This window comes from Emys orbicularis, chromosome 8 (genome assembly GCF_028017835.1).
Source record: "Emys orbicularis isolate rEmyOrb1 chromosome 8, rEmyOrb1.hap1, whole genome shotgun sequence".
Taxonomy (NCBI): Eukaryota; Metazoa; Chordata; order Testudines; family Emydidae; genus Emys; species Emys orbicularis.
In genome coordinates, this window is record NC_088690.1 from 15,414,228 (window position 1) to 15,442,166 (window position 27,939).

Consider the following 27,939-nt stretch of genomic DNA (forward strand, 5'->3'; position numbering starts at 1 on the left):
TCTTTTAGAACCATTACACTATCTGAGATACTGGATTATGTCCCTATTATTGTCAACTGAGACGTTAACTTTGAAAGAGGAACAATGGATAGTAGTCCATACAACTGAAATTTCATCACTGAAAAAGCCATCACATTGGCAATTCATTTGGACACGCGTTCTTATTTTCTTCAGCTGTATTATTCTGCTTCTCACTTTTGTAGCTAGAAAGGAATAAGTTTTCTATCTGAGTCAAGAATTCTTCAGCAATGAAGCAGTTCGTTACCTTGCCCAGAGTCTTCCTCATACACTCCAAAAGCTAGTTTAAAAGAAAATTATTATTAAGTTCAGAAACACATAATAACTGCTCAACTTAGAAGTTTCAGTAGAAAAAACGAAAGAAACGGTTTTGTCTTTCTAGCTGATAAATGCTGTAAGAGTAAACCTTGATTTATTTGGCAGGTTTGCAGAAACCGTTCAATATAAAAAGTGTATACAGGGATTACCACAAAGAAACAGATCAGTGATCTCTTTTAGTCTGGGGCCCTGACTCTGATAGTTCCCTATACCAACTGCTTTAGAGGAAAGCTGGATCAATTGTGCTTAAGGGAACAATTATTTTTGACTTTAGCTGGTGATCAGTTTGTGTTCAATAATTGGTTATGAAATATAGGCTTGAAATAATAATCTTTGCAACACAGAACTTACATTATTCTATAGACCATTATGCACAGGATTCTTTACCATAAATCATACAATAGTTAAATTCAAAAGATCTTTCTGCCAGTTCAATTTTAGATTTAAGTTGTTTATGAACAGTCATGTTGAAAGAAAAAAAATAAATGAGAGTAATTATTGCATGTCTTCTGTTTATATGACTTTTGCTTTGAGCAAATTTTCTGTCTTGTTTATACAATTAATGTTACAGATTCAATTATTCAGAACTTCATAAAATTCTCACTTATGCATGACAAATATGGAGCAACATTATTTTAAGAATAGGATAAAGGACTTAGGAGACTAATTCTCTCAATGTGCAACAACTCTTGCTGATGTAATAGCAGTCAAACATGCAGAGAAGAGGCAATAATTTGCTTTTTTCCCTTTTAACTAAGGTTAAAACTTCAAATATTGCTTTAATCATTGGCCTCAACTCCAAAAATGAAGTCAACAGCAAGTATGGAAACATAACCCAACCTTATTTTCATAGTTATGGTAAATAAAATTATGAGCTGCAATATAGAAGATATGTATTGCAACTGGCCTAAAATTGTGATTTTCATGGCTGAGATTATAGATGTTTCAGATTACTCCAAAAAAAGTGACATTTAAAAAATTTAAATGCTTACTTTTTGCAAACAGGTCAGGTCAGAATCCCTGTGAAAGATTTTATCCATGGGGACACTGCTATTGAAAGAAATATAAAAAATCTTGATTGGATGAAATGGACGAATCTGTTTTCTATTGAAATACTAATAATAAATACACAAAAACTGTGAAGTGGCTTCTCTTAAAAACAAGTATATTGCAAGCAAACACACACACACCTATGAGAAAGCCTGTATTTTTCGATTATCCATCTTGTTTTTTCAAACACTAATTCCCACTGAGGTTCTTCCAACATCTGATGTACTTCAAACTTGTAAGGCAGGCCTGTAAATCATTAAAACAGGATTACTCCCTGGTTCCCTTATATCTGCCACTCCTCTTCAAATCTGGAAGCAATCTCCCTCCTTCCTTGCAACTGTTCATACTTTACTTATGCCTGTTGCAGCAACAATAACTTGCAAACCTATTACTTACCAAAACTAAGCAGGTTGAAGTGACACTGTCAGCTAGTTTAAGGCTCCAAATTTAAGTTTGGTAGAAAAACAAAGTTTTTTTCATTAAATTATACCACATTTTTGTTTGGGGTTAAACTTTCAAAACAAAATAGCTCTGCAAAAGAATAGTAAAACAGCAAAACTAAACATTTTATAATTTATCACCACTTTCTTTTATTTTTAAAGTCACATTTCTCATCTCTTGGCTGGTGTCCCAGTGTTCCCTGTGGATTAAACCATATGGGTAATATGTATTCTTTTTTATTCACAAGTGAGGTGTGGTGGCTGATACTGTGGTGACTGATTGTTACCCTAAGTTTGGGGGTAAGAGAGAGTAAGGAAAGTTAAGTTTCTAAGCAAGAACTTGAGTCTTAAAACTTCTAGTTACATTACTGAGAATGGGCATAGATGAACAAACCTAAAAAGTGATATACATAGAATGCAAGAGGATGACTACTAGCCCACAAATCAGTTACCAGATAACCTGGGTGAAGACAGTAAATTCTAGTAAATATTAAAAATAAGTCTTTTCAGGACCACAAGAATATAATGAGCTGATTCACATGCTTTCATTCAAAACCTCAAAGGAAAGAAAAAGAAGGCAATAGCTACAATTTACTATGTGAAAACATCTCAGATTTGAAAAAATGTTCAGTCAGTGCAAAACGGACTTTCAAGAGCAACAATGTTCATCCACTCAAATAGTTATCACTGATGTGAAACTCCAATTTCTGTCCATTTCCCATAAACTCTCATATTTTTGCCACAATAGAACATAGCTGCACCAGAGTTAAATATGAAAAATACAATGAATAATGCAATTGTTAGAGTGCTTCGCAAACCTTTAAGGAATCACTGAAGGACCATGAAAGACACTGAAAAATATACTATGTATCTAATATTGTAATTTATTTAATTAACAAGAACAATTGTATAGAAAGAAACAGATTTGTTTTTAAGACACGTGTATGAATTATGTTTCTATCTGCACTGACTGGGAAGGTGGCCACATGGTTAATATTCCACATAAGATACCAGAGTTTGGTTTCCAAAAGTCTAGAAGGTTATATTTAAGAAAAATGTATTTACTCCTTATAGTGTATCTATTTGCCACCTGAAAACAAGTCGTCTCCACAATCTACGTAACAAAAAGATGACAATGACTAAGGCCAGGTATCATTCACAAGCACTTTAGTTGTGAGTCATAGAAAAGTCAAGATGGCAGGAACAGGGTTACTCTATGTGATGCTGTCAGTATGGTAATCAAGGAGTACCACAAAAAGGTCATCTACACTCTGCCCACAGCATTGGGAAGCACATTTACAGGTGGTTGGTCTCTCCTCAGTACAGGCCATTATAAAACATAATGAGGGAAGTGTCAGATCTATCTATCTTCCCCAACACTGCAAGATTCAAGTCCCTGATGTTTGGAGGCAAAGGCTGAGTTAGGGGACAGCATTTATGAACTGTGGAACATGAAAAATTAATTCTACTAATGGACTGTTATCCCGTGACTTTTCCTCAGATCAGCAAGGGAGTAAACACAGGAAACAGATCAATTCTTATAGTCCTTGTAATTTTTATACTAAGTGTCTCTAGGAATTTTTTTAAAAAGGGGAGGGGGAAAATACATCATATAACACATGAGATGAGGCTAAATGAAAGGTGTGTCTACATGGAATGGGATTCAGAGCCTTCTGTGAGGTGTCAGGGTTTTTTTCCATCAACATTGTGCCCCCCACATGCTATTTATTAGTTATCAAAATATCCAAGGGCTGGTCTACACTGGGGGGGGGAGGGGGAATCGATCTAAGATACGCAACTTCAGCTACGCGAATAGCGTAGCTGAAGTCGAAGTATCTTAGATCGAATTACCTGGGGTCCACACAGCGCGGGATCGACGGCCGCGGCTCCCCCGTCGACTGTGCTACTGCCGCTCGCTCTGGTGGAGTTCCGGAGTCGACGGTGAGCGCGTTCGGGGATCAATATATCGCGTCTCATTAAGACGCGATATATCGATCCCGGATAAATCGATTGCTACCTGCCGATACGGCGGGTAGTAAAGACGTACCCCAAGTCAAGAATTGATAAATTTAAGAGATGCTTACTAGCCAAAAGAATAAACCTACCAGCCAGAGTTGATATGTGAAACTGGGTGAAATGGAGCAAACCTGGAAGGTCTATGGGCAACATCCTTATAAGTAGCCCATTTTGTACTGCTGGAAAGGGGAAGAGAGCTGGGATTCCTGCCAAGTTATCAATCCCGGAATCTGTTTGGGACTACATCTTTTCATATTAGCCTCTGGCTGATAGGTATGATTAGTGTGAACTCCCTCTGCACACCAAATTCCCAACTACTGAAAAGTAGCCTCCAGTTATAGTACCCCTTCATCAATCTCTCTTCTTTGCTTCTCCACCCCTCTTTCTAGGTCTCTGTGATAGCGTGGTCCTCCTCTCCTCCATGCCTGTGTCTGCTCATAGTTTTCTGAAGGAGCAGAGGGAAAGTGACATAATCCTTAAGGGTTTCACTGGTGTCCACAGAGTTCTGAATACCAACAGTGAAACTGACCAGTCTTGATAACTTCACTTGACTGTGATCTGGGAAAGCCATGAGCAGCAGCAGAGACAATACATGTCTGTATGCAGCCATGAAGACAACACTAGATCTCTGTATAGTTGGAAGTATTCCTTTTCACTCATGAGGTCACAAAATACTAATGGTTTTTTAAAGTAAAAGTTAGATTATGCAGGAACTGATGGTTTAAACCCCTCCATTTCAGGGAAAGCTGCCCAACTTCAGAGATGAGAGAATCCTTCAAGCCCTTGTTCAAATGTTAAGAATATAAATTTTCCATCTAAAATCCTGAAGGCTCAAGAGGAGTGGGGTAAAAGTAATTAGTTCAGATACTTACGGTATGAGCCATCAGAACTAATCTCATCACTAATAACCAGACAAGTAATCTGGGAATACGGAAGAGGATTATTTCGGTTATAAGGACTTATGATCATTCCAATGAACATTGCCCCGCCTCTGGAGAAATAACTCTAAATGAAGGAAAAAATAAAATTGGTAATATATTTTCTAAGTGCAATACAAACTCCTCTTCCAACTATCTTTTATATTAAAAAATTAGAAGGTAGAGAGAGACATTAGTAAATCCTTACAAATCTGAGGTTAACCCACTCTAATGTAAATATAGAATATTATATTTATTATCCTTTCTTCCCTCAATTTCAATTAAACAATCTCTAAATTAATCACTGTAAGACTCTGTAAAGCTAAAAATCAATTTACAACCAAAATGATTTTCAATTGTGCAAACCAGAACCATTATTGCATTAAGCATATTAAATTATAAATACTAGAAATGAAAGGGTTTTTTTAACATACACACAAAGAGTACCTGGTATTTAGCCTGAGTGTCAATATCTCGTATCGAAGGGTTGGGGTCAAATGCAGGGTGAGAGTGGTACCACCCAATAACACTGTACCCTCTAACAGCCAAGGTTTCTGAGGCCTGAGTTTGAGACACTGGATCCATCTCACACTGTAGTCCTGTACTGAGACTATTGCATGGTTCTGCTGCACAAATCTGTAAATAACATCCACATATGGATAAATGGAAACATTGAGTGAACACATTTAAATCAATGTTAAATACTAGATTCTCTTATGCAAGTGTAGAAGAGATGACAGCCAGATATTTTTATGAGATCTTAAATTTTGTAATATCAAGATTACAATAATTAACTTTTCAAATTTCAACTTTTTAAGACTAAAGAACAACTAATTCAACAATCTGTAGGACACTAACTCTTGCATCTTTTTTTTCAATCTAAGGCATTTAACCGATACTTTTAGTGAAATGCAGAATGAACACTGAAACCCTCCCCCACCCCCACCAAAAAAACCCACCAAGAACAAAAACAACTTACTTCAACAATTCTATCAGCTTCAGAGTATCTTCCGCCTAACAGGCCTATTACTTCTGCCATGGAAACATGAGCATGCTAAAGATATATAATATATACACATTACTTAAAATATTTGTTAAAAATATCCATTTTCATAACTACTGCTAATCTTGGATTTACATTATAAAACACTATCTTCACAGGTTCTTTCACAGTAAGGTTTAGAAGGAAAACTGAGAATAATAAAGACTCTGAAATACTGTGTGTTTCAATTTAAAGTAACTGAATAAAGATGATCTTTGCCACCCATCTAAGTATTAAGTATGTATGAGGTGCTGTTAGTTGGAGAAACTGTCACCATTTAAAACCAGGAACCCTGTGTCACAACTGAGAAGACTTTGGCCTGGCATGGCATACTTTGTTATTATAAAGAGAATACGCAAATACTGAATCATCTTCTGGATTGCTGGGCAAATAGAGTAATGATCCCAATGGATTCCTAAGTGGCAACATGCAAAATGAAGAGATGTTTCTTTTGGAGCAACTCCTATCACAGAAGATGGATATCCTGGGAGAAATGGAACTGCGTACGGATCTGTTACTGCTCTTATTTAAGTCAGTGACAACTCTCTAGTGACTTCATCTGGAACAAGAATAGGCATTAACAGCCATTCATGTTGGTAGACAGCTTTCATAAACTATGGTTATTATTACAGTAAAATATATAGACACAACTCTAAGGACATGCAGCAGTTTGGGATTTCTCCTGTAGTAGACTCTGGCTTTTAGCTCTAAATGGGAAGGAAACTAATTGAGGAAAATGGGGATATACCAAAATATATACTTCAGTCCATTATAAAACAATGCTTAATCCTTACCAAGTCCATTATTAAAAGTGCTTCTGAAGCCACTTTCACCTGAAATGGTTCCTGAAATGACAACCCATAATGAGTACAAGAGACATCCTGTAAGTAAATAAATGAATGTTCTTGATTATTCATGAATATGTACCTACTCGTTTTTCTTCAGTGAAGAAACAGCAAGGTATCAGCTGAAAGGGATCAAAGGAACTACAAAATGAAAGAAGATTTCTCTAAAGATAAGGACAATCAATGAAAAAAAAGTCTTTAAATAAATCACATTTTCTCCCAACAGCTCCTTCTTTGTTGGAATTGCTCATTCCCCCACTCCAGTGACTGGTCCCCAATTACTGGAATTTTGCAATTTACACCCATGAATTTAAACGGTAACGTTTTGTAATTTACAATTGTGATGTCAGACTTTTTAAAAATCTAAATTGCAAAGCACATATGTCTACATAGTAATGATTCATAATATTTAGGTTTGAATCTATGCAAGCCAATTATTATCTCTATTTCCAAAAAAGATATTGCAGAGCAAACAGCACACAAGAAGAAGACCTTTTTATTTGTCGTGATCCTTTAGAAGGTTTTGCAGGTTTAAGTTTCTCCTCCTCTCTCCTTCTTGCTAGTTCCTCAGCAGAGAGATGCTAAAAAACAAATTTTATCAGTAATGATTGCCAGGTACTTAGATTCTGGACACTAATTTGCACCCTGCCATGCTAGCAGCTTTTGTCACTGAATCACTCATGCACTGAAACAGCCAGAATACACCACGCAGTGTGAAAATAGCGACAGAGCCATTAGCACATAGATCTGTTTTTGCAGGAAGATGGAAGAGACTCTTCCTATCATCCCCAAGGCTTGATCTAATCAGAGTTCAAATACTGGCATCCACATCTCACATAAGCCTTCGCTGTCAAATATATGCATAAGTACAACTTCCATTATAATCAGCTGGTCAAAACTTTCTCAAAGCAGTTCCTCTTTGGTGCTGAAATTTTCCACACTGTCTCAACCTAAAGATCATTCTTTGCAGGAAATGGTAGATGCGGCAGCCAAAGCCATTCAAACATTTTAGTTATTAGATCCCATGCTTGCCTCAATCATGAAGCATGGCTGTCTTGTGAGTGACATTTTGTACATACATAACTCAATGGCAGAAAAGTGGATTTTGTTTAAACTGCATGTGTTCTCTAGATTTCAATGAGATCTAATAAACAAATTGAGTTTGAAAGAAAGTAGTTCAGCAATTTTGATGTAATTAATGTCACACATTTTCCCCCACACAGGAAGAGTAGGATTATCTGTTAAGTTTCTCTGCTCATTCTAAGGTTTAGAACACTAGGAGTGTGGACGCACAGTAGCCATCTGTCTGTTTAGTCTATATTGACTTTGAATGTTGATGGCACTGCGAAATACTTCAGTGTCATCTAAACTTGTAAACACTTCAAAACTCTGGAAAAATCTTAGTGTTGGATATCAGACCATTTTGGGGAGGGGAATGGCACTCTTCACTTTCCTAAACTCTATTCCTAGAGGAATAAGTGCAGGGCTGGAAACCTAAAAGGCCTAAATTTTCTTTCCACCTCAGCTAGTCTTAATAAGGTTACAGTAAAGAGTGTAAGAATCAGGACTGAAACCCAGGTCTCCTGACTGCTAGGTCTAGGTTTAGTCTACTAAAATAGTGCTTCCTAGGTATATTGCAAATGCTCTATTTTTTCCCCATGATAACCACTCACTGAACCTGCTATAAGGTCCCCACTGTCTTACAGGTAAAAACCCAAGGTAAAGGTGGGAACTGGTCAGTCACACATCTATCACCGCTCTCTTTCTTGTGCAACATATAAAACTCAGTATGTGATGTAAGGAAACTGTAACGTAGTACGTAGTCTTCAGGTAGGGTTTTGGTTTTTTTTGAAGTCACTATAAAAGATCTACAAAGCAAGCTCTACAAAGCAAGGCAAGCATCAAATCAGTTTTATTTGTTATGAAGAATGTTTAAAATAAGCAAGCTGAAACTTTTTTTTTTTTTTTTAAAGATAAACTCATACTCTTATTGCTGACAATTTGGAATAAAGAGCAACCAAATTCCAGATTTATGAATGCTTGATATTTCAACCTTATGTTGAATTAAAGCTATATTTTTTTACACACAAAAGGTTTATATGATGTGAAGAGCAACTTTTCACTGAATGAGAATAAGACTGATGAAATCTGCAAATTAAAATAAGAAACATTATGGCCACGCGATGATATAGTGTATGCTTTATAGTATGACTGGACATGTTTGGGACATGCATACTCGAAGTACATTCACCATATTAGCACAATTGCCTAACAGTTGCTCCAATATTGTTTTCAAATCATGGTTTCAAAAAGAACAAATGTAATTTTAATGCTTATTATGCAATCATTTTTTCTAATGCCTTTGATGAGATATCATCTGATAAATGGTTAGCAAGAATCATATCTACCAGAACAGTTTAAAAATAGAAGAGTTACCTCAAATGTCTGTCCTTCCAAATCCTTGGCATCACACCAGTTTCCCCAGGGGTCTCGCACACGCCGTCTTCTTGTACGCTGTAGGAAGCAAATAAAATACTAGTCAAACATCATCAATCCATGCACATCAAAGCACTGACATTTGCTGAATTTAATCAGCCATAAAATGACATCCAAATGGTCAGTGCATTAAGACTCCCAGAACAGTCCCACTGTATAACAGAGAACTCTCTACTTTCGTTTATATTCAACAGTTGGCAACCTTTCTAGAAATAAATCAGGAAAGGTTTTCCTTAAGCGGTACAGTAAATACCTGAGTAAAATCCATGGATCCATCCATCTAGTACAGACAGCATGGTTTAGTATATGTGGGCTTGGCAGATTTCTCTCTCTCTTTTTTCTTTTTTCTTCAATTTCAACAATTAATATTTATTTTTATTTTTAATTTTTCAATTTTTAACAGTTTTTATTTTTACAGTTGTGGGAAATTGGGCGGTGGGAGGGTAGAGTTGGAGTTAGGTCAGCACTGACACTACGGGGCTCCCGGTGTGGCTGAGGGGCCCAAGACACTGAGGTGCTAGGTGCCAGGGAGGCCTGGTGAAACAAAGACCCTTAGCCAAGGCTCCAAGGACAATGACGAGCCCCTGGCTGCAGGGAAGGCCATCCTGCTGCCACACAATTCCTGCCAGGACAGCCCCCGCACTCCTGACTGGTGAGTGAATGAGTGAGCAGGGCCGTGACAACAGAGCTGCAGAGGGCTCCCTGTGCTGCCGCAGTACGGGTGACACCCGTTCCCTGCAGGTGCATGGTGTGGGGAAGGCTGTGGTCATGGCAGGGCAGAGCAGAGACACCCAGCCAGGACCGCAAGGGGAGGTGGAAGATGAGCTGCCAGCTACAGGGAAATTATCCTGTTGCCAAATGGCTCTGTCCCCAAGCAGGACTTCAGCCTTCCCTGCACCTGCAGGGATCCAGCATCATCAGCCTTGCAGCCATGCAAGGAGCTCTCTGCAGCTTCGTCGTCAAGACCCACTCACTCACTCCCATAATAGCATGGCTGCAGAAGGCTCAATCTGTGCTGCCACAGAACCAATACCACCCAGTCCCTGCAGGCACAAGGTGCAGGAGGGAGAGGCTGCACTTGCATCAACTGTTACTAATGGATATTTTTTTCATCAATTTCAGTGTGTCAGCTGAAATCAACATTTACGGACATCGATTTAAATCGAATACTGCCAAGACTAAATATACTGGTCAACAATTGCAAATTGTGATGCAAACAGTATTGAGTATGGCTCATGCTTTCTGCATAACATTTTTTATTTCATAGATGGATTTTCTTTTCTGTCACTTCCTTTGTGGGATTGATTTAGTTTTCTTGCACCAATAGATTTAAATACATAAGATATCTTTACAGCAAAATAAAAATTTGCTATGACATACACTTGTTACATAATTATCCTGCAAATCTTATGCTTTTAATGAAGCAATAAATTATTTATAACGTCCCATATATGCTTGGTTATAAATGCTGAGCTCTAAATAAGTCACTCCAAAAACTTGGTAAATGTACACATTAAAATGTAGGCAGCCTCACTACATGCTGCCAGAACACTCAAATGCTTTCTCACAGATGCAAATTATGCTGGGTTTTCTAGCTCCAGACAGATAAGACTTAGCAAGTTGGAGTGGAAGCCAACTGTGCAACAGAATAGTAATTAGGACAGGTATGACAAAGAATAACACTGGTGCTAAAGCAGACACTTGAATCAAAGAACACTCAGGAAAGTGATCGAAGTTTGAATAGGTTAAGAAGAAATTCAGAGAGATGCCCTGTATCGAAAGTGAAAGTTGAAGAGGCCCTATTACTGACACACACAACTTTTTATTTTCATCTTACCATAGACTGCAAACGCTGAGCAAGCTGGTATGCTTCTATGGTGTCTTTGCCTTCTTTGGATCGTGTTTTATCAGCTGGTTGTGGTCTGTTATACACAGCCTGTTCTATAGGAATGAAAAGCACACACATTATTGTTCACTAATCCTGGTAAATAAAAAAATCCATATTTAATACAAATCTCAACTAGGAGGTATTACTCTATGATCAGGCAATAGTATAGTCATCTGGTCCTCACTCAGTAGCATACTAACTTTAGGAAAGGAAAACTTCGTTCTTATCTGTGAATTTTCTTTCTAGGACCCTCCATGTCCAGCAGTCTGTACGGTGGGGCATTCTCCCTCCCCGAAGGTTGGAGGCAGAACAAAGTTTCACACACAGCTAAGGGCCAAGATCACCACCTGTGGAGAATCCCAGAATGGTGGCTGCCAAAGCTGAAAATTACTAGCTGTGGGGCCAATATGAGTCAATCAAGAGGATGGTGGCCGATTCCTCTAGGATCTTTTTTCTCATCCTTGCCAATAGAGGTACGTGGAGAAAACCGTAAAGTAAGCATGGTCACCTTTGAGACAGAACATTGATTCCTTCCCTTGAGGCAAAGAGATCTGTGATTGGAACCCTGAACTTTTTCTACACCTCCTGAAATAGAGATGGATTCAAGCTCCAGGTCCTTCCTGGAGAGATGATGCTCTAACAAAGTCAACAGATGTATCACTTCCTTGTGGATGGAGGAAGATTTCGTTCCCCCTTGTTGGCTGATGTATGCAACTGGAGTGGTGTCATTGGCTGTGAGATACATGATGCTGGTGGACTGGCTTTTGAAAGCAGAGGAGGGTTAGTCTGATCATCCTGAGCTCTAGCTCGTTTATATGCCTCTTCTTCTTCAAACTGGACAAAGTCCCATTAGCCACTGTCCTGTTGAGGAGTGCTCCCCATGCATGAAAGTTTACAGTGATGGTGATCGTGAATTTCACCAGTTTTGATACTGGACACGCTGTTGGAATCTTAAAGGTGATTCAGTCCACCACTTGAAGTAGGAAGTGATTCACTTTGGAACAGTGATTCTCTGTTCCTGATTGGGTGCAATTTCTTCCTATGATAAGAAAAATATATCTAAGCATCCTTAGATGAAATCTGGTCTGTTGTAGAGTATTTACATATGAAACTAGCATACTGAGGAGTTGTATCAAGGACTTCTAGGGATGTCTGATGACCAGATGACACTTAGTGAATTAAAGAGAGGGTCTTCTGTTGTCTCTCCTCTGAAATGGTGTCTCTGATCACTCCTAAAAGCAAAAGTCACTGAGATGGCTAGAGAAGAGTCTTCTGCATGTTCACCAGAAACCCATTATCCCGGATGCAGGTTACAATCTCCTTTAGATGCTGAAGGGTGATCTGATAGTCTCTTTTTCAGGTACTTGTCCTAAGTAGGGATAAACATGTACCCCCTTTCTCTGAAAATGCAAGACCACCAGGATCTTCGTGAAGACTCGTGGGGCAGACACTAGTACAAATGGGGGAGCCCTGAACTGAAAATGCTTCCCATTATAACAGAAGGGCAGAAATTACCAGTGACTCTCCTTGACTATCACATGAAGGTAAGCCTCCTTGAGATTTACTGAAGTCATTAAATCCTGGGGTGATAAGAGTCGTAACGATAGACTTTAGTGTTTTCAATCAGAACTTCAGAGACCTGGTGGATTTGCTGAAGGATTGGAGATTTAAGATGGCTCGTGTCCCCATTTTTCTTTAGGATCACTAAAAATATCAAGTACACCCCACAAAATCTGTCTTGTTGATACCAGCTGTACCGCTCTAATGCCAAGATGGCTTTTAGTTTTTGGTCAAGTTGTTTGATCTGGGAAATACTATGAACTTATCTCTGGGGAACTGCTAAGTTTGATGGCATAACCCTGTAGAACTGCCCGTAGCATCGATTTGTCCAAAGTACACGTTGCCCGTATTTGGGTAAATTTCTGAAGACTCTTGCCAAGTTAAGAGGTCTTCTTGGAAGTGGGGCCCCAGACATAGTCTGAGGCAAAGCTTGCTTAGAAACCCACAGTTCTAGAAGTCTCCAATTAGTCAAATTCAAGATGTTTTTGCTAGTCCAATCCTGGAGGCTTTGCTACAACAAGGAGATCCCATGTTTACCCAGGAGTGGAGGCAGAGAACTCAAGTTATCCACAAAGAGGCTGTCCTGGCCCCAGGCTGACTGTCAATCTTTGCTCTGCCATCAACCAACAGAGTGAGAGGGAACATTGCATAGTACAGACTGTAGGACATGAGGAGGGGCTGTGAGAATTATGTACGTTCACTCACAAGACAGCTGTGGTTCCTTCAAACTATATAGCAGGTTAGCTACAGAAACAGGTTAAACTGCTAATTTTCAATAAGTTATGCTTCTCCCATCTTAGGAGAAAGTGCAGTCAATAATCAGAATCCATACTTGAAGACACCAAGTATTTTGAAAATTTAAAAGCAAAACAAAAGCACAACTTATTTTCTTTCAGAAGGTCTACAATCTTAGAGCCATATTCTGCAACCTTTATACTTACTAATATCTATTCATACAAGTAGTCCATTAGGATTTATATGATGACAAGGGATGGGAGGTCAAACAGGTCAGGACGCCATTTGGCGAGGTACCTGCCCCAAACAGCTTACATGAAATAAGGGTGACTGGAGACTTCAGAGAAAAAGGGAGATGGAATGAAGATTACATGGATAGTTTTGATTGGACTGAATGCAGAAGGTTCTCGGGAATGTATTTAACTCAAAAAATTCTTTTGAAAATACAGATTTCTCTCTACCTTGATTTTTATACCTCATATAACATACACAACTTATCAAAATGGTTTCTGACCAATAACAGATACTATTAACATTGTGGTTATAATTTGAATGGATGCAGATTAAAATGTTCTTTTTACCACAGCCAAAGTTAATTGCTCCTATTAACTCCAGGTACGTGTGTATCCGTCCAATACAGTTAACATCACCACAGTTCTTAAGGCCTGGCCGTACTGAAGTCTTATTCAGGTATTTAGGTTTACATCGCTCCCTAAAATAAATCATAGGACATTTTCAAACAAAAATAAAATGGATCAGTAAAAATTAAAAAAAAAAAAAAAAGAATAGTTTAACTGTTCGGTGAAGCCATTTGGATTTCCTTGTATTTTTTCTACAGGAATTATTGGGAGATTCTATTTAACATGTGTCACACTCAGACCTAGAATGCTAGTGGTAAACAAGCTTATATTCACCCCCAAAAAGCTACTCATGAAGTAGGATTGTACTGTTTGAGTGGCTGTTTTCTAAAGTTCACTCTATGCAAAATAACATAAGGAATAGTCTGAGTATCCATACAGATATCCAAGCTTCATAGAAAAGTGCTAATTTATGATGGCATTTGAGACTGTGCAGATTTATTCAAATACATGCATAGGGAAAAAGATATCCAAACACAGCATAAAATATAGGCCCTGGAAATGAATGGTGCCAGGGAGCAACAAGTTACTGAAATTAAATGACCTTGTTAAAATAAAATACTTGTTCCCATTCTGTATCACATGTTCTATTGTATTAAACAATTATTTTAAGTAATTGCATAAACAACTTGTATGTTACTGTGTGATAATCCTGTTTTTTATCCTTCATGCACATTTACTGCTTTGAAGTCTGTCAAAATTTCCCTAGAAATATGGGAGCTTACAACTACTCCAGAACTAGTGAATAGTTTATCAATTTATAAGGCAATTAACCTAGAGCTGAGAGAATACTGTAACATTTTTAAAGTGAATACAGCTAAACTCAGAAAACAAAGCAATTAGCCTGTCACAGTAAAAACATGGGTTCCTTAAAATGGCTCGATGGAGACGAACTGTACAATATTCAAGTCTCTGAATACTGCTCCCTCTGTTGAGAAGGGCCCATTTAAAAAATGCTTTTATCACTTTTTGCTCTAACATAGCCACTCTTAATAGCTGACTTTCTATAAATTCAGTCTTTCAGTCTCCTACCTGTCCCAGACTGAAGAATGGACACATATTACAGACATCACTAGAGAACAACTTGAGTGGGAATTTTATGTAAGGTCTGAAGGACAGGACCCAGAATATAGAAGACATATACCAGACCCATGAATATATTGTAATATGCATCCCATCTACATACCATTACTGTGTGATAAAAATTAAAAGTATTGCACTAACCAGTATTACTCTATTTTCTCTTCCCTGTTTGGTGGAATACACTAAATTGACAAAACTGGAGAAATAATTCTAGAATAAATTGTAGCCATGTGTTCTGAAGATCGACACCCATTTTCATAATGCTCCAAAACTTTTTAATTGTTGAAATGTAAAATGCTCCTTTATATTTAAGAAAAAAGTGAAGAGGGGAGGGATATCCCACCCATAGCCAATGCTGTTTCTTTTCAATCTTGTGAAAACAGCTAAAATATCAGAATTTTGGCAGCATTCTGAGCTAGGCCATTAATTCCATGTCTGTTCTAACTGCATCAAAACAGCACATCAGCTGTTGAAATGAATGAAATCACAAAATGAAATCAATTTATCTTACCACTGATCCAAAATGTAATTTCTAATTTTCAGATAGCGCTCTGGTGTTTTGGCCTGACGTCCCTCAAAAAATTCTGGAATAGCTTGCTTTTCTTCTCCCAGAATGACATTTCTATCAATTTCCACTTCTTGATCAGGCGGTTTAAGCTCCTCTGCTTCTTCTTGATTTTCTTCATCCAATTGGCAAGACGGATGGAAAAGCATTTCATTATTAACTAAGTCCTTCTGCTCTTCATTATGTTCTTGATCAACTAATTGCTTGGTGTCATCAAAAGTCCCTTTTTTGTCTTGCTCACTTTTCTCTGTAAATTCATTAAATTGCAGATAAACTGATTTCACAGATTCAGCACCATTCACGCTCTGTTTCTCAGAGCATGTGGCTGCAATGTCTGGAAACTCCAGTGCTTCTACCTTGCCTTGCTCAGCCTTTTGAAAGTTGTCTTCTGCAAATTGGGGAATTGCAGAATTGTAGCCAGCAGACCAAAAAGTGTGTTCTCTTCCTCTGGTTTCTTGAATTGGACTCTTCGGAATATCAGTTAATTTAGATTTGCCAGGTTCCGGTGGGGGTGCATGAGAAAGCAGCTCATCCATTTCATCCGTGATGTCTACTTCTTCATCATCCGATAACTTTTCAATTTTCACTGCGTTCAGGTTGGGGTCTGCACGGCCCCTCAGGTTTGCAGGTGCCCATGCCGCCACCTTCTCTCCTTCATCCTCAACAAGAAGACTATTGCTGCTGTACTGACTTTGTTCCTCTTTTTCAGAGTCATCAGTTTTTGCCTTAAGAAAGTATAAATGGATTATAAGAAAAATTAAGCATTCCCCAATAATTAAGTTTAAATGAAAAAGAACACTTAAAATCAATGGCATAATCAATTTGGTTCAGACTAGAGGGATCATTAAGTTTTATGTATTAATTTACAAAGCTTGTCTTTTTTAAATTGGGTCCAATGTTCAGCTTTCATTATGTTCTCCTTCAAAGGGCAGTCCTATATTTCATTATTTTATACTTTTATATAAGTATAAATAAAATAAAAGTTTTATATACTATATATATATAAAAGGGATTAAGAAAGGACTGGCTGGCAAAGCTTCCAGAATTGTGGATATCTAGCATTAGAGTTAACATTCATCAGCTAATTTATATTCTCTCAGCTCATTTTACTTATAAGAAGAAACTATACATTAAGGCAGGGGTAGGCAACCTATGGCACGTGTGCCAAAGGCGGCACGCGAGCTGATTTTCAGTGGCACTCACACCGCCCGGGTCCTGACCACCGGTCCGGGGGGCTCTGCATTTTAATTTAATTTTAAATGAAGCTTCTTAAACATTTAAAAAACCTTATTTACTTTACATATAACAATAGTTTAGTTATATATTATAGACTTATAGAAAGAGACCTTCTAAAAATGTTAAAATGTATTACTGGCACGCAAAACTTTAAATTAGAGTGAATAAATGAAGACTTGGCACACCACTTCTGAAAGGTTGTCGATCCCTGCATTAAGGAAATCATCTTCAGGTTTTCCTTACTGATTTTTGTTTTAAAAAGTAAAACATCGAAAAAATGCAGACTTTAAGGAACTTATGCAGCATTATGGATGTGCGTGACACTTGATATTCAAAATAAGCCCAGTCCAGAGGATATTATAATGTATGTATTTATTAGTAGCTAAAGTATACACAATTGTCTTTTAAAAAAGGTCCCAGAAGAGTTCAGCTGCCAGTGGGAAATGACATTATATTGGACAGTTGCAACTTCTGAGTAGTCAGAGGCCAATCTGTTTTCAATCTAGTAATGTATCCCAAGTATGTGGGTGTCCTATAAAACACACCATATTGTTTATTGCTTGTTAGAGGATTTAAAATTCCCAACAAGATTAGAATAATTCCAAACCAGGTCAAATTTCAGATTTAAAAATCAGCAGATAAGCAATATTTCAACAATAATGTCCCATAAATGCATGTTTGCATTCAAAATATATGAGAGGAGCATACTTGCGCCCTACTGCCTTTTCTACTAACAGAAAATGGCATTTCATGTTTACCTTGTTCTTAAAGTACTGCCTGGCATAACTCTTTACTTGTAGAACAGTGCGACTTCCAACCAACTTGGCAATTTTTGTCCATCTTCGGCCAAATTTAGCCTAGTGTGACAAAATAAATTAAAATCAACCAATCTTTTCTACATCTAAGTATTATTCTTTATGCAAGGAGAAAAAGTTTTACAGAAGCAATTATTTATTAGAAATAAAAAATACTACTCAATCATTGCAAAAAGTCCTATTACCTAGACACTGGACAGCCAGAAATTATGTTTAAGCAATAAGTATTATGAATTCACTGCCCCTTTATTCGGAGACTCATCAATGGCCTGATCCTGAAAGCACTAAAAAACATACTGGTTATTACCTTGAGGAGTCCCATTGAAGGTAATTAAGTGTTTGCAGGACTGGATCATGCATTTGTGTAATACTGTAGCACTCTGCATTCCACTCTTGCACACAAAAGAGCTCAACTTACTCAAAGTCTGAACCACAATCTAAATCTGCATCTAAGTTGCTTAAATTAAAAGTTTACTCAGAGAGGAGCTCACAGCATATAGTATGTTGCTATAAAACGGACTGACCTCTTCCCTTTTAAGAGTTAAATACTGAATTATAGAAGTCTCATTAAATTAAAGCACTACTAAATTTAAATAAGTCTCTTAGAACTCTGGTCCTGCTCTTTCCAAACAGGTCCATAGTTGTACATACCCACCTCATTCCATTTCTTAACTACACCGTATATAAAAAGTAAAAACCCAACAGTTCATATATGTGCACCTTCACTCCAAGTACTCTGAATGAATAAAAGACCAGATTCAGACCCTGATCTTGCAAAGATTTATAAACATGCTTAATTTTATGCACTGTGAGTCCCACCAAAGTCAATGGAACTACTCACAGTATTAACAATATACATTGAGTTTCTACAGGATTGGGGTCTTTAATTATGCACAAAAGGCAATGCTAACACAACCTCAAGATTAAGATTTTTTTTAAACTTTAAAATATGTTTCTAATTGAAAGTGATTAAAAGTTTCATTGGAGGAAATCAAAATTTATTGAGGGCCCATATCAAATGTGCTCATTTTAAAGTGAAAAGATTATTTTTCCTAACTGCCAGTCCTACATGCTTACCCTGGGTTCTAAAAGTCAAACTCGGTTCTTTTCTTTACACACATTACCACTTGTAATAGATAGATACATTGGAGGCCAAATTCCACCCATGCCAAATTCTTCCAGAGTGTCTAAATGCAAATTGACACACATGTATCTGTGCTAGACTGAGGGTGTTATATCATCAGATGAGTGAATCTAATCAGGAAGTTTGCATTGGTTCACCTTAAATGTGAATGTTTACTATGAAGCTATGTCCTCAACAATGTTCCCTCTAATTTTTTCCACCCATGTGCGGAATAAATTTTGTTATGTGCACCAAGGTAATGTGCGGATGTGTGCCACCAGTAGAAACAAAATACCTAGATATAATATATATTTTTTAAAAGTTACCAATAGGGATAATTACTCCAGCCAGGACAAGACAGGCATTTTAGAACTCACTACTCAAAGAATTAAATTTAAGTGTAAGAGAGAAATAAAAATTATGAAATGCATAGACCAGTCAAAAAACTAAAATAACACACTTTGAAAGAATATAATTACAGAGAATATATGTGCATTGCAGGAAGTACCAAGAACTAACAACAACAACGGTGTTGGGAGGTGTGTGACACAGACTGTGTGTGCTGACTGCTAGGGAAGTTTCTGAGAGATGCCCATCTGCTGTCTCTTTAAGGCACTCACTGAAAGCTCTCCTCCTCCTGAACCAGAGATGGGGTACATGGGCCGGGGAGGCAGGAGGAGAGAAAGTGTGAGTGAGTTGGCTACTGGGGAAGTCTCTGAGAAACCGTGCGCTGTCTCTTTAAGGCACTCACTCACCCAAAGACTTGCTCAGACCTCAGAGCTGCTGTGAGTCCTGAGCCCTGTCCCCTCTCCACTGCTCTGTGGAGATGGGGTAGAGGGGCTGGGGGCGGGGGATACCCTGACATTAGCACCCTCCTTCCTACTGCTCTGCACAACCAGCAGGAGGGTCCCAGGAGCAGCTGCAGGAGCAACGTGGCTGAAAAGCAGTGCGGGGGTGAGAGGGACACCTGAACACATGCTGCCAGCTGGATCTGCCTGGCTCTGCTAATCAACTGCGTGGCATCTGAATCTCTCCTGGGCAGCCGCCCAACCGCACAGCTTACAGGGAACACAGGCCCCCAATCATTCAAGAAGCTCTCTGCTAGAGGACCGATGTACCTTTGCAGGTCTGGGGTCTAAAGTTACCATGTAGGGAGGCACAATACTTTGCATCCTTCTAACTACTGTTTAAGCAGTATTACTTTCAATATTCTAGAGCAATATGATTTTCAAAGTCAAAGTAGGCCCATTAAAAAGCAATGCCCACTACAACATTCAAAGGCACTACTTGCAAAGGGCTATTTGCTTGACAAAATACAACTTTCTATACCCGGCTATTTCAGTTGAAGAGATGTCGAAAATAAAGTTACAAGAGTTAGAAATTTTTTAATGGCAAAAATGTATTTTTTACGTTGTCTTCATAATAAAAAAATGGATTAAATATTTTTGCTCAAACTTTCAAGACAATATTAATCTTTTGAAGAAATCAGGGCTGAAAAACTTTTACCTGCCAGGCCGACATTTGCTAAAGTTATGAACAACTCAAACATGGAATTAGAATAGAAATACTACAGCAGCCTTTACTTTAGCTGCTGTTAGTGCACCTTCTACAATATTATATATATACAAGCTTTAAAAAGAAAAGCATGCTTACAAAAATCATTAGACGTAATCATTGCAATGACACTACAAGAACACAGCTTGCAATCATCCATCCAAGTAGTAATTAAGACTAATTCTGCTGTGTTTTACATGTCAGATTAGATATATCGTCCAAAGAACAGCAAAGCCTTCTGTTTTCAAGCAAAGAACTAGCAAAGCCTTGCTAAAATCAATGAGACTGGGAAGGTCCAGGGATTCACCCACCTGGATCTCCTTGCATTGTCGGGGGCCTGTTTCTGTTTATTCGCAGAGCAATAGGTAAGAGAAAAATATTTTTAGAAAATCTGACTGGAAGTCACAAAAGTTAGCAGGACTATTCAGAGATTGGTGTATTTATTACATACGTTACAGTAATGTCTAGAGGCAACAGCCAGGCTGGGGTCCCACTGTGCTGTACTCTATACCAACATATAAAAAAAGCTCCAAAGTGCATATATTAGTGTCTGGGGAAAATGTTTTTTCAGTTTACTAGATTTCAAGGCACCCCTTCATGTTTGACACTTCCTTTGTAAACTACAACACTGCTATTGTAACACTGCAATAGACAAATCAGTAGACCGTGGGACAGTCTAAGGCCCAAATCCTGCAACTGGATCTGGGCAAGCAGACCCTTGTGAACAAACCAAGCTGTGCTGACTTTGATGGAGATTCACAAACACAGATGTGACTGTGTGACCACGGCCTAAGTGTGCCTGATTTACCATCCCATTGTTAGCAATTGGAAATTATTTTTAACAAGTTAAAAATGAAAAATTAGCAACTTAGTGCACTGCAGTTATTTTTATTTTGCAATGAGAACTCCATTCTTTTTTTATGAAAAAGGTTAATATTGCATTTATTTTTTAAAATGAGCTCGGTTTTTTGTTTTGTTTTACAGAAAATTGAACACTGAAAAATACAATATTTACCAGTCCTTGTTCAAATAGCTCTTTTTCTTCTATTGTCCACTTTACTGAGCAGCTTGCTGATTTTGTAGGTGAGCGAACCCTAAAAGAATAAGAAAATGCAAGTGCCTTTTTAATTACTGCACATCTCCAAAAGATTACAACAATTTCTGAAATGTGGATTATTATACTTCTTTAACGGAAACTTAGGGGATTTGTTTTAAACTTTAATACTTTTGATGAGAGAACTAATTCTGGAAGGCTTTTGTATTACAGAAGTTAATTCAAAGCAGCACAACACCCATCCACAACTTATTTTGCAGAGGGTTGTGTCTGGGGGGTAGACAGGCAACAAGGAAACTGCAAGCAGTAGAAAGCCAACTGTAATTGTTCTTTTTTGTGATGTGGACATGTCCTTCAGAAATCAAGTTAATTTAATACAGGCCATTTAACAGTCAAAAGGCAATGTCCCTTTAACAATCATACACAACCAAAGAAACAAGACTAAAGGTTAAAGGGAAGGTACAACTGACTTTTTATGCTTGTGTTCTTTTTCATTTATGTTAAGTTAAAGAGCACTTAAAAATACAACTCAATTATTCAAAAAGTACATACATGACTTTTCCTGTTTTCTTATGTGGACTGTAAAACAAAAACAAAAAAATGGTGACTGCTGATCTTAGCAAATATATACATTTCAAAGAAAGTCTCATTCCTGCCCCAAATTTCTACTATTCCATCATTTCTTTTCCCCCCCCAACAGCAATTTTACCTTTTCACAGACTTTTTGTCACCTTCCTTTTGATCAAGCCATATTTTTTCTGGAAGCGATTTATTAGATAAGTAATACCTGCAACCTTTACTAAGGAATTTTTGGATACAAAGAACAGAACTATATACATGCAAAAATTCTGATAAAATTGCCACTGGTTTAAAATACTATTGAGTTAAACAAAGGAGGAAGTGACTGTTTGACTTTGTAAACCAAATACTCATTATTTCTAATAAACTAGCCATTCTTCTTCCTCCACAGCCTGTTTTCCCTTATGACTTCGACACAGTAGTAGGACATTTTCTTCTCATCAATATCAAACACTACGGCCTTTTTGCAATTCAAGTCTGAATAATTTATTCCCTTGGTAAAAATATTCTGTACTGACACTTTGTTGTTCCTCTGTAAAGTACTTTATTTCAAAGAAAAAAGGACAGGAAAACAGAGGTAACTCACATTTGTTAATATGGTCACCTAACCAGCTAACTGGGATTAAGTATCTCAGCAATATTAGGAGCTCTCATATTGTCAAGAAGCATGAAGTGTTTCTCAGAAGTGGCATTAAAAGAGCTCTTGCAATGAATGGATATTTTTTTTACCACCAAAGATATGAGTGAATGTTAAGTGGAAAAAAACCCAGGAGAATCATGAAGTTAGGGGCACCTGAGCTTTATGGATGAGTATATAAAAATTCCCTTGAAATAAAATACTTTGCAGTTATATAAACTCTGTCATCTGAGAAATGAAATGTGCTTTATATGCATTAATAATCATCACAACAGCCATGTGTGGTATTACTACTAAACCCATTTTAAAGATGGGAAACAGGCACAAAAAGGTTAAGGGTACATCTACGCTGCAAAGAAAAACCCGTGGCACCAACTCTCAGAACCCAATCAATTGACTCAGGCTTGTGGAACTAGGGCTGAGGGGCTAAAAATAGCAGTGTAGAAGATTCCCACCCGGGCTGGAGCCTGGGTTCTGAAACCCATAAGGAGGGAGGGTCTCAGAGTCTAGGCTCCAGCCCGAGTAGAACCATCTACACTGCTATTTTTATCTCTGCAACCTGAGCTCCATGAGCCCGAGTCAATTGACCCAGGCTCTGAAACTTGGTGTAGCGGGTGTTTTATTGCAGTGTAGACATACCCTATGCGACTCGCCAAAGCCTGAGGAAGCTGAGGGTTGCAGAGTGGCTGAGCAGGGTACTGAATTCAGGTGTATTATCTCATACTTCCATGCTCTAACTACTGGAGCACAGTGCTTCAAGTTCAGTAAACACTAATCTCTTTTAAAAGAATCCACTATATAACTGCTTCCTACTAGAACAGAGGATTTTATATTGCCCTAGGAAAGGAACAGACATATAAGCAATTTGATAAAAGGATACTCTTCTTCCAACAACATTTTCTCAATGACGGCCCTGTTCTCTTCACTAATGTTGCTATCCAGTGTCCATGGCTGGAAATGACAGACACATTTTTCAATTATTTTCTTTGACACACAAATATCTAATACTTCCTCTAAAGCAAAACCAATCACAGGGTTTTTTTTTTTTTTTTTTTAGAAAAGATAAAAACATTAATTTATGTTCTCAAGTGGCTGGGGAAGAAATACAAAGTTTTGAAAATCTCTGTGAAAGATGTACCATTCATTTAAAACAGACAAACAAACCAAAAAGTCTTTATTGCTTATAAATTACTTACAAGGCCGTTATCCGTTCTCCAAGATGAATCAAGGTAGTGATCTTGCAATAAGCCAGAAGCTATATTTTCATAGTCTCTGTAATAAAATTTTCAATCATTTTAAAGAAGGGAAAAAAAAGATCTGAAAGTTCATATCATCAATAATGCAAACACTTTAAAAGAAAACAGGTAACCTTGTCAGAATTGACATAAAAATTGGACTTTTATAGTGTTACTTGTATTCATTAACGTAAGAATAACATAGAGATTCTAAAATTAAAAGAGGTCATTTATATTTTGTAGAAATATTATGTAGGGCTAGCCTTTCATAAGATTTCCATTGAGCAAAGTGTAAATGACCCCCTCACAGAAAGGGACCTAACCTTTTCTTTAATATTTTTCAAACTGTTAGGGCTCTTACTAACAGTAGTATCTCTCTCTTCGTGTCGCAGAATCATGCATAAAGTATCAGCAAAATCAATTTCTGTTTTACTGAAAAGTTAAAAATTTTCTTCCAAAAGAGACTGAAAAGAAAGTGGGAGCAAAGCTGTGAAGTATAAATACATAGCACAGGCACCAGAGTCTCGTAGTTGTTAGAAGACAGAAGTTTTATTTTCAGCTGTCACTGCCTTCTTGCTTGATCCTCATTTAACCTCTGTCCCTCAATTTCCCCAGGTGTAAAATAGAAACAACAACCCCCTTGGTAAAGGTCCAAGATCCCTGTAGGAAAGGTACTATTTTAGAAAAATGTAATTCTTAAGGATAATCAAATATCAGTCTTTAATAAAACTGGTAACCAGGGCCGGCGCAACCCATTAGGCGACCTAGGCGTTCGCCTAGGGTGCTACAATTTGGGGGGCAGCGACCGCGGCAGTATTTCGGCGGCGGGAATTTCGCCTCTGGCATTTCGGGGTGGGACCTTCCGCCGCCTAGGGCGGCGGAAAAGCTGGTGGCGCTCCTGCTGATAACCTTCATATGTACTAGTATTTAGGGCACAGCTGTACGATGTGATACCTCATGGCATTAATACTTTAAGAAACCCAGAAACAAGTCCTATGGTTATAGAAGCTCTCATTTTAGTATACTGCATATATTGTATATGCTAAGTTAGCTAGTGGAAGCTGAGGGAACACTTTGGACTACTAAGCTTTTTTTTTGTTTAGCTGCATTAAGTAAGAAATTACGGTAATTGAGAGGAAAATGGACAATTCCTATGAGAACTGTTTTGGAAAATATTATGTATTCTTAAAATCTTTTATATTCCCCTTCAGAAAGGGACAAATATTCTGAAAGTATTCTGAGTTTAAGATGCTGCTGCTGTATGAAGAATAAACACATCAGCATTTGATTCACTTAGAAGCCATCACTTGAGGTTGATGATGAGGGTAAAGTATTGTCACCTTCCGCTAAGCATAAAAAATTGCACTGAAATTACAAGAGGGGAAAGAGACTGAGGACTGTGGGGTCCAACTGCACATGCAAATCCTTTCAATAAAGGGAAAGCAAAATGCTAAAGTGCCTGGACTTACTTTGTGATCATAAAAAGTAACAATGAGTAGAGTTTTTTAAACTTCACAGAATCATTGAAAGAGAATGATATGGAGAAAAACTATTAGCTCATTTACCCCAACATCCTGTCACTGCAGGATTGTTATATTGGTCATTGCTTTGTCCAGTCTAATCTGGTCATTTTCAGGGCAAGTCTACACATAAAAAGCGGCAGCAGTGTAGCTGCACCGATGTAGCATATTTTTGAGAATACTATTATGTTTCTCCTGTTGGGGTATTTCACCTCCTCAAGAGGCGGTAGCTATGTTGGCGGGAGAAACTCTCCTGTCAGCATAGTCCTGTCTACACCAGGGATAAGGTCAGTACAACGGCGTCACTCAGAGGTGTGGATTTTTCACACCCTGAGCGACATAGTTATACTGATATAAGTTTGTCGTCTAGACCCGGCCTAAGTGAGGCAATTACTATCGCCCTGGGGAAATTACCATACAAACTGACATTTTACTGTTGGAAAACGTTCCCTGATAATCAACATAAGATTTCCTTAGTTCAACTTCATCCAATTACTAGGAAACTCACCCTTCCCTGAAAACAGTTATTAGCCATGTGCCCCCCCTGAGGTGGTGCTGAAAACAGTTTAACTGATAAACAAGACTAAACTCTTTTCTCCCACCAGTTCCAGGTACCCCACTGGAGACAATACATCAGTTTCTTAGAGTGGAGAAAGCTCTAATTATAGGCCCCCTTGGTACATACTAAAAAAAAAAAAAAATTTTTATCTTCCCACATAAAATACATTTGACCCAGGACACCCTTTTCGGAAATATACAAAAAATGTGATTTTAGGCATCAGAAAATTTGAGAACCACGAAGACGGGCAATGCATGCAATAAACACCCCAGGTTACACACATCCCACAAGGGCTCCTTCTGCAAAACAGTTTTATTTTATAAAGCACCTGTCACACACACTATGGCTTGGTCTACACTGAAGTTACACTGGCATACATATGTCAGTCAGAGGTGTGAAAAAACACACCCAACTGAGGTACCTATGCCAACAAAACACCAGTGGAGATGCAGCCATGTTGACAGAGGAGGGCTTCTATTGACATAGCTAACTTTGGTCAGGGATCAGAGGGGTAGCCGTGTTAGTCTGAATCTGTAAGAAGCAACAGAGGGTCCTGCGGCACCTTTAAGACTAACAGAAGTATTGGGAGCATAAGCTTTCGTGGGTAAGAACCTCACTTCTTCAGATGCATCTGAAGAAGTGAGGTTCTTACCCACGAAAGCTTATGCTCCCAATACTTCTGTTAGTCTTAAAGGTGCCACAGGACCCTCTGTTGCTTTGGTCAGGGAGCTGGTGTTCTATGCAGACAGAAAAACTTGTGATGGCAAAGGCTGTCTTCATACTACAGGACTATGCCTCAATAGCTATGTAGGTGTAGTCTCTGTAGTGTAGACATACTCTTCATCCCAAAGTTGCTCTGGAGAGTTCAGTATAGATGCAGAAGCAGATTATTAATATGAGCAAGAGAAAAATTAAGAAGTCTGAAACAGGAAAGGTGAGACAAGTGATGTAGAGCTACACATGGGCAGGTCATATTCAGTTTTGCCAACTCTCGCGTCTTGCCATATTTTTCATAGAGCTCCAGCTTCTGGATTCAAGTCCTTAGCTCAGAATCTCTGTTTCCATTTGAAACCAGAAGGGAAGTTTCTAACCCTTATGGTTGCACCCAAAGCTCAAAAAACACGACCCGAGTGGCCCCATGAAGACTCAGAAACCAGGCGGTAAACAAAACTGGCCCAGAATTTATTGTTCTTTTTCAAAATCGTTTCTTTCACACCAATCTCATGGTGTTTGAGGCCTGACTCTGGCTTTTCACACGCCTGGGGCAGCCAATGGCGTTTCTATGGCACCTTCTGCCCAAAGCGCTCTCCACCGGGGTCCCTGACACACCGAAGCGCAGGGCCGGTGGGGGGGGGGGGCGGCGACACTCTGGCCGTTCCCGCGCCCCCCGTCTGACGGGCTGTGCCATGGGAGGATGCCCTGGCCCTGCCGTCCCGGGGGAAAGGCCGGTTCCCACCCCGACATCCCCTCGCCCGTGCGCTGTCCAGCCAGGCCGCCTCCGAACGAGGGGCGCCCGCGGCCTGCAGCCGCGCCAGGCTCCCCGCCGCGGGGCCATGCTGCGAAGGGGCTGAAGAGAAGCGAGCCCAGATCTCCCCACAGGGGCCAGGGTGCGGGGGGTCTCCCGGCGCGGGTGAGCGGCGTCTCAGGGGGAGGAGAGTTGAGCTCTCCCGGGGGCGGAGTCTCCCCCGCCCGCCCGCCCGCCCGCTCGCTCGCTCGCTCACCCCCGCAGCGCCCCGCCGGCCGCGGCTGCTGCCGCATCCCCTTCGACGTCCACATCCGCCTCCTCCGCCGCCGCCATGATTCCGCCGCGGCCGCCGTCTGATCGCGCGAGAGAGGCGGGGCCGCAGGACCACACCCCCTCCCGCAGACCCGCCCCCATGCAACTGAGCAGGCGCAAAACTGTGAGCATGCGCAGGGCAACGTTTGAAGCTGCGCCCGACGCTCATGCTGCTGCTGCTATGATTCTATTTCTACCCTCTTCGCTTCATCAGTCAGTATCTGCCTCTGCCGCCTGAC

The 27,939-nt window shown here is 39.0% G+C and overlaps 1 protein-coding gene across 1 annotated transcript; it reads right to left on the bottom strand.

The window, feature by feature from the left end:
- Nucleotides 1–130: 130 nt before the first annotated feature.
- MYSM1 (Myb like, SWIRM and MPN domains 1) lies at nucleotides 131–27,721 on the bottom strand. The gene is made up of 20 exons (XM_065409471.1): nucleotides 27,645–27,721; nucleotides 23,806–23,881; nucleotides 23,490–23,560; nucleotides 22,103–22,180; nucleotides 21,946–21,972; nucleotides 21,355–21,433; nucleotides 17,606–17,704; nucleotides 15,558–16,336; nucleotides 13,907–14,037; nucleotides 10,980–11,083; nucleotides 9,083–9,160; nucleotides 7,139–7,227; nucleotides 6,733–6,787; nucleotides 6,596–6,646; nucleotides 5,739–5,813; nucleotides 5,207–5,395; nucleotides 4,715–4,847; nucleotides 1,527–1,632; nucleotides 1,329–1,386; nucleotides 131–298 (listed from the first exon to the last, which is right to left on the bottom strand). Exons 1-20 carry the CDS (start codon nucleotides 27,719–27,721, stop codon nucleotides 131–133), a joined length of 2,523 nt encoding a protein of 840 aa, XP_065265543.1.
- Between the last annotated feature and the right edge of the window lie 218 nt (nucleotides 27,722–27,939).

What these genes read in the sequence shown, in the direction of transcription:
- MYSM1 (XM_065409471.1), bottom strand. Translation starts at nt 27,721, where the DNA reads ATGGCGGCGGCGGAGGAGGCGGATGTGGACGTCGAAGGGGATGCGGCA. An exon ending in GCCGGCGGGGCGCTGCGGGG is followed by an intron (nt 23,882 to 27,644) that starts GTGAGCGAGCGA and finishes ATTTTATTACAG; the next exon opens with AGACTATGAAAATATAGCTT. An exon ending in ACCTGACCTGTTTGCAAAAA is followed by an intron (nt 299 to 1,328) that starts GTAAGCATTTAA and finishes CTTTTAAACTAG; the next exon opens with CTTTTGGAGTGTATGAGGAA.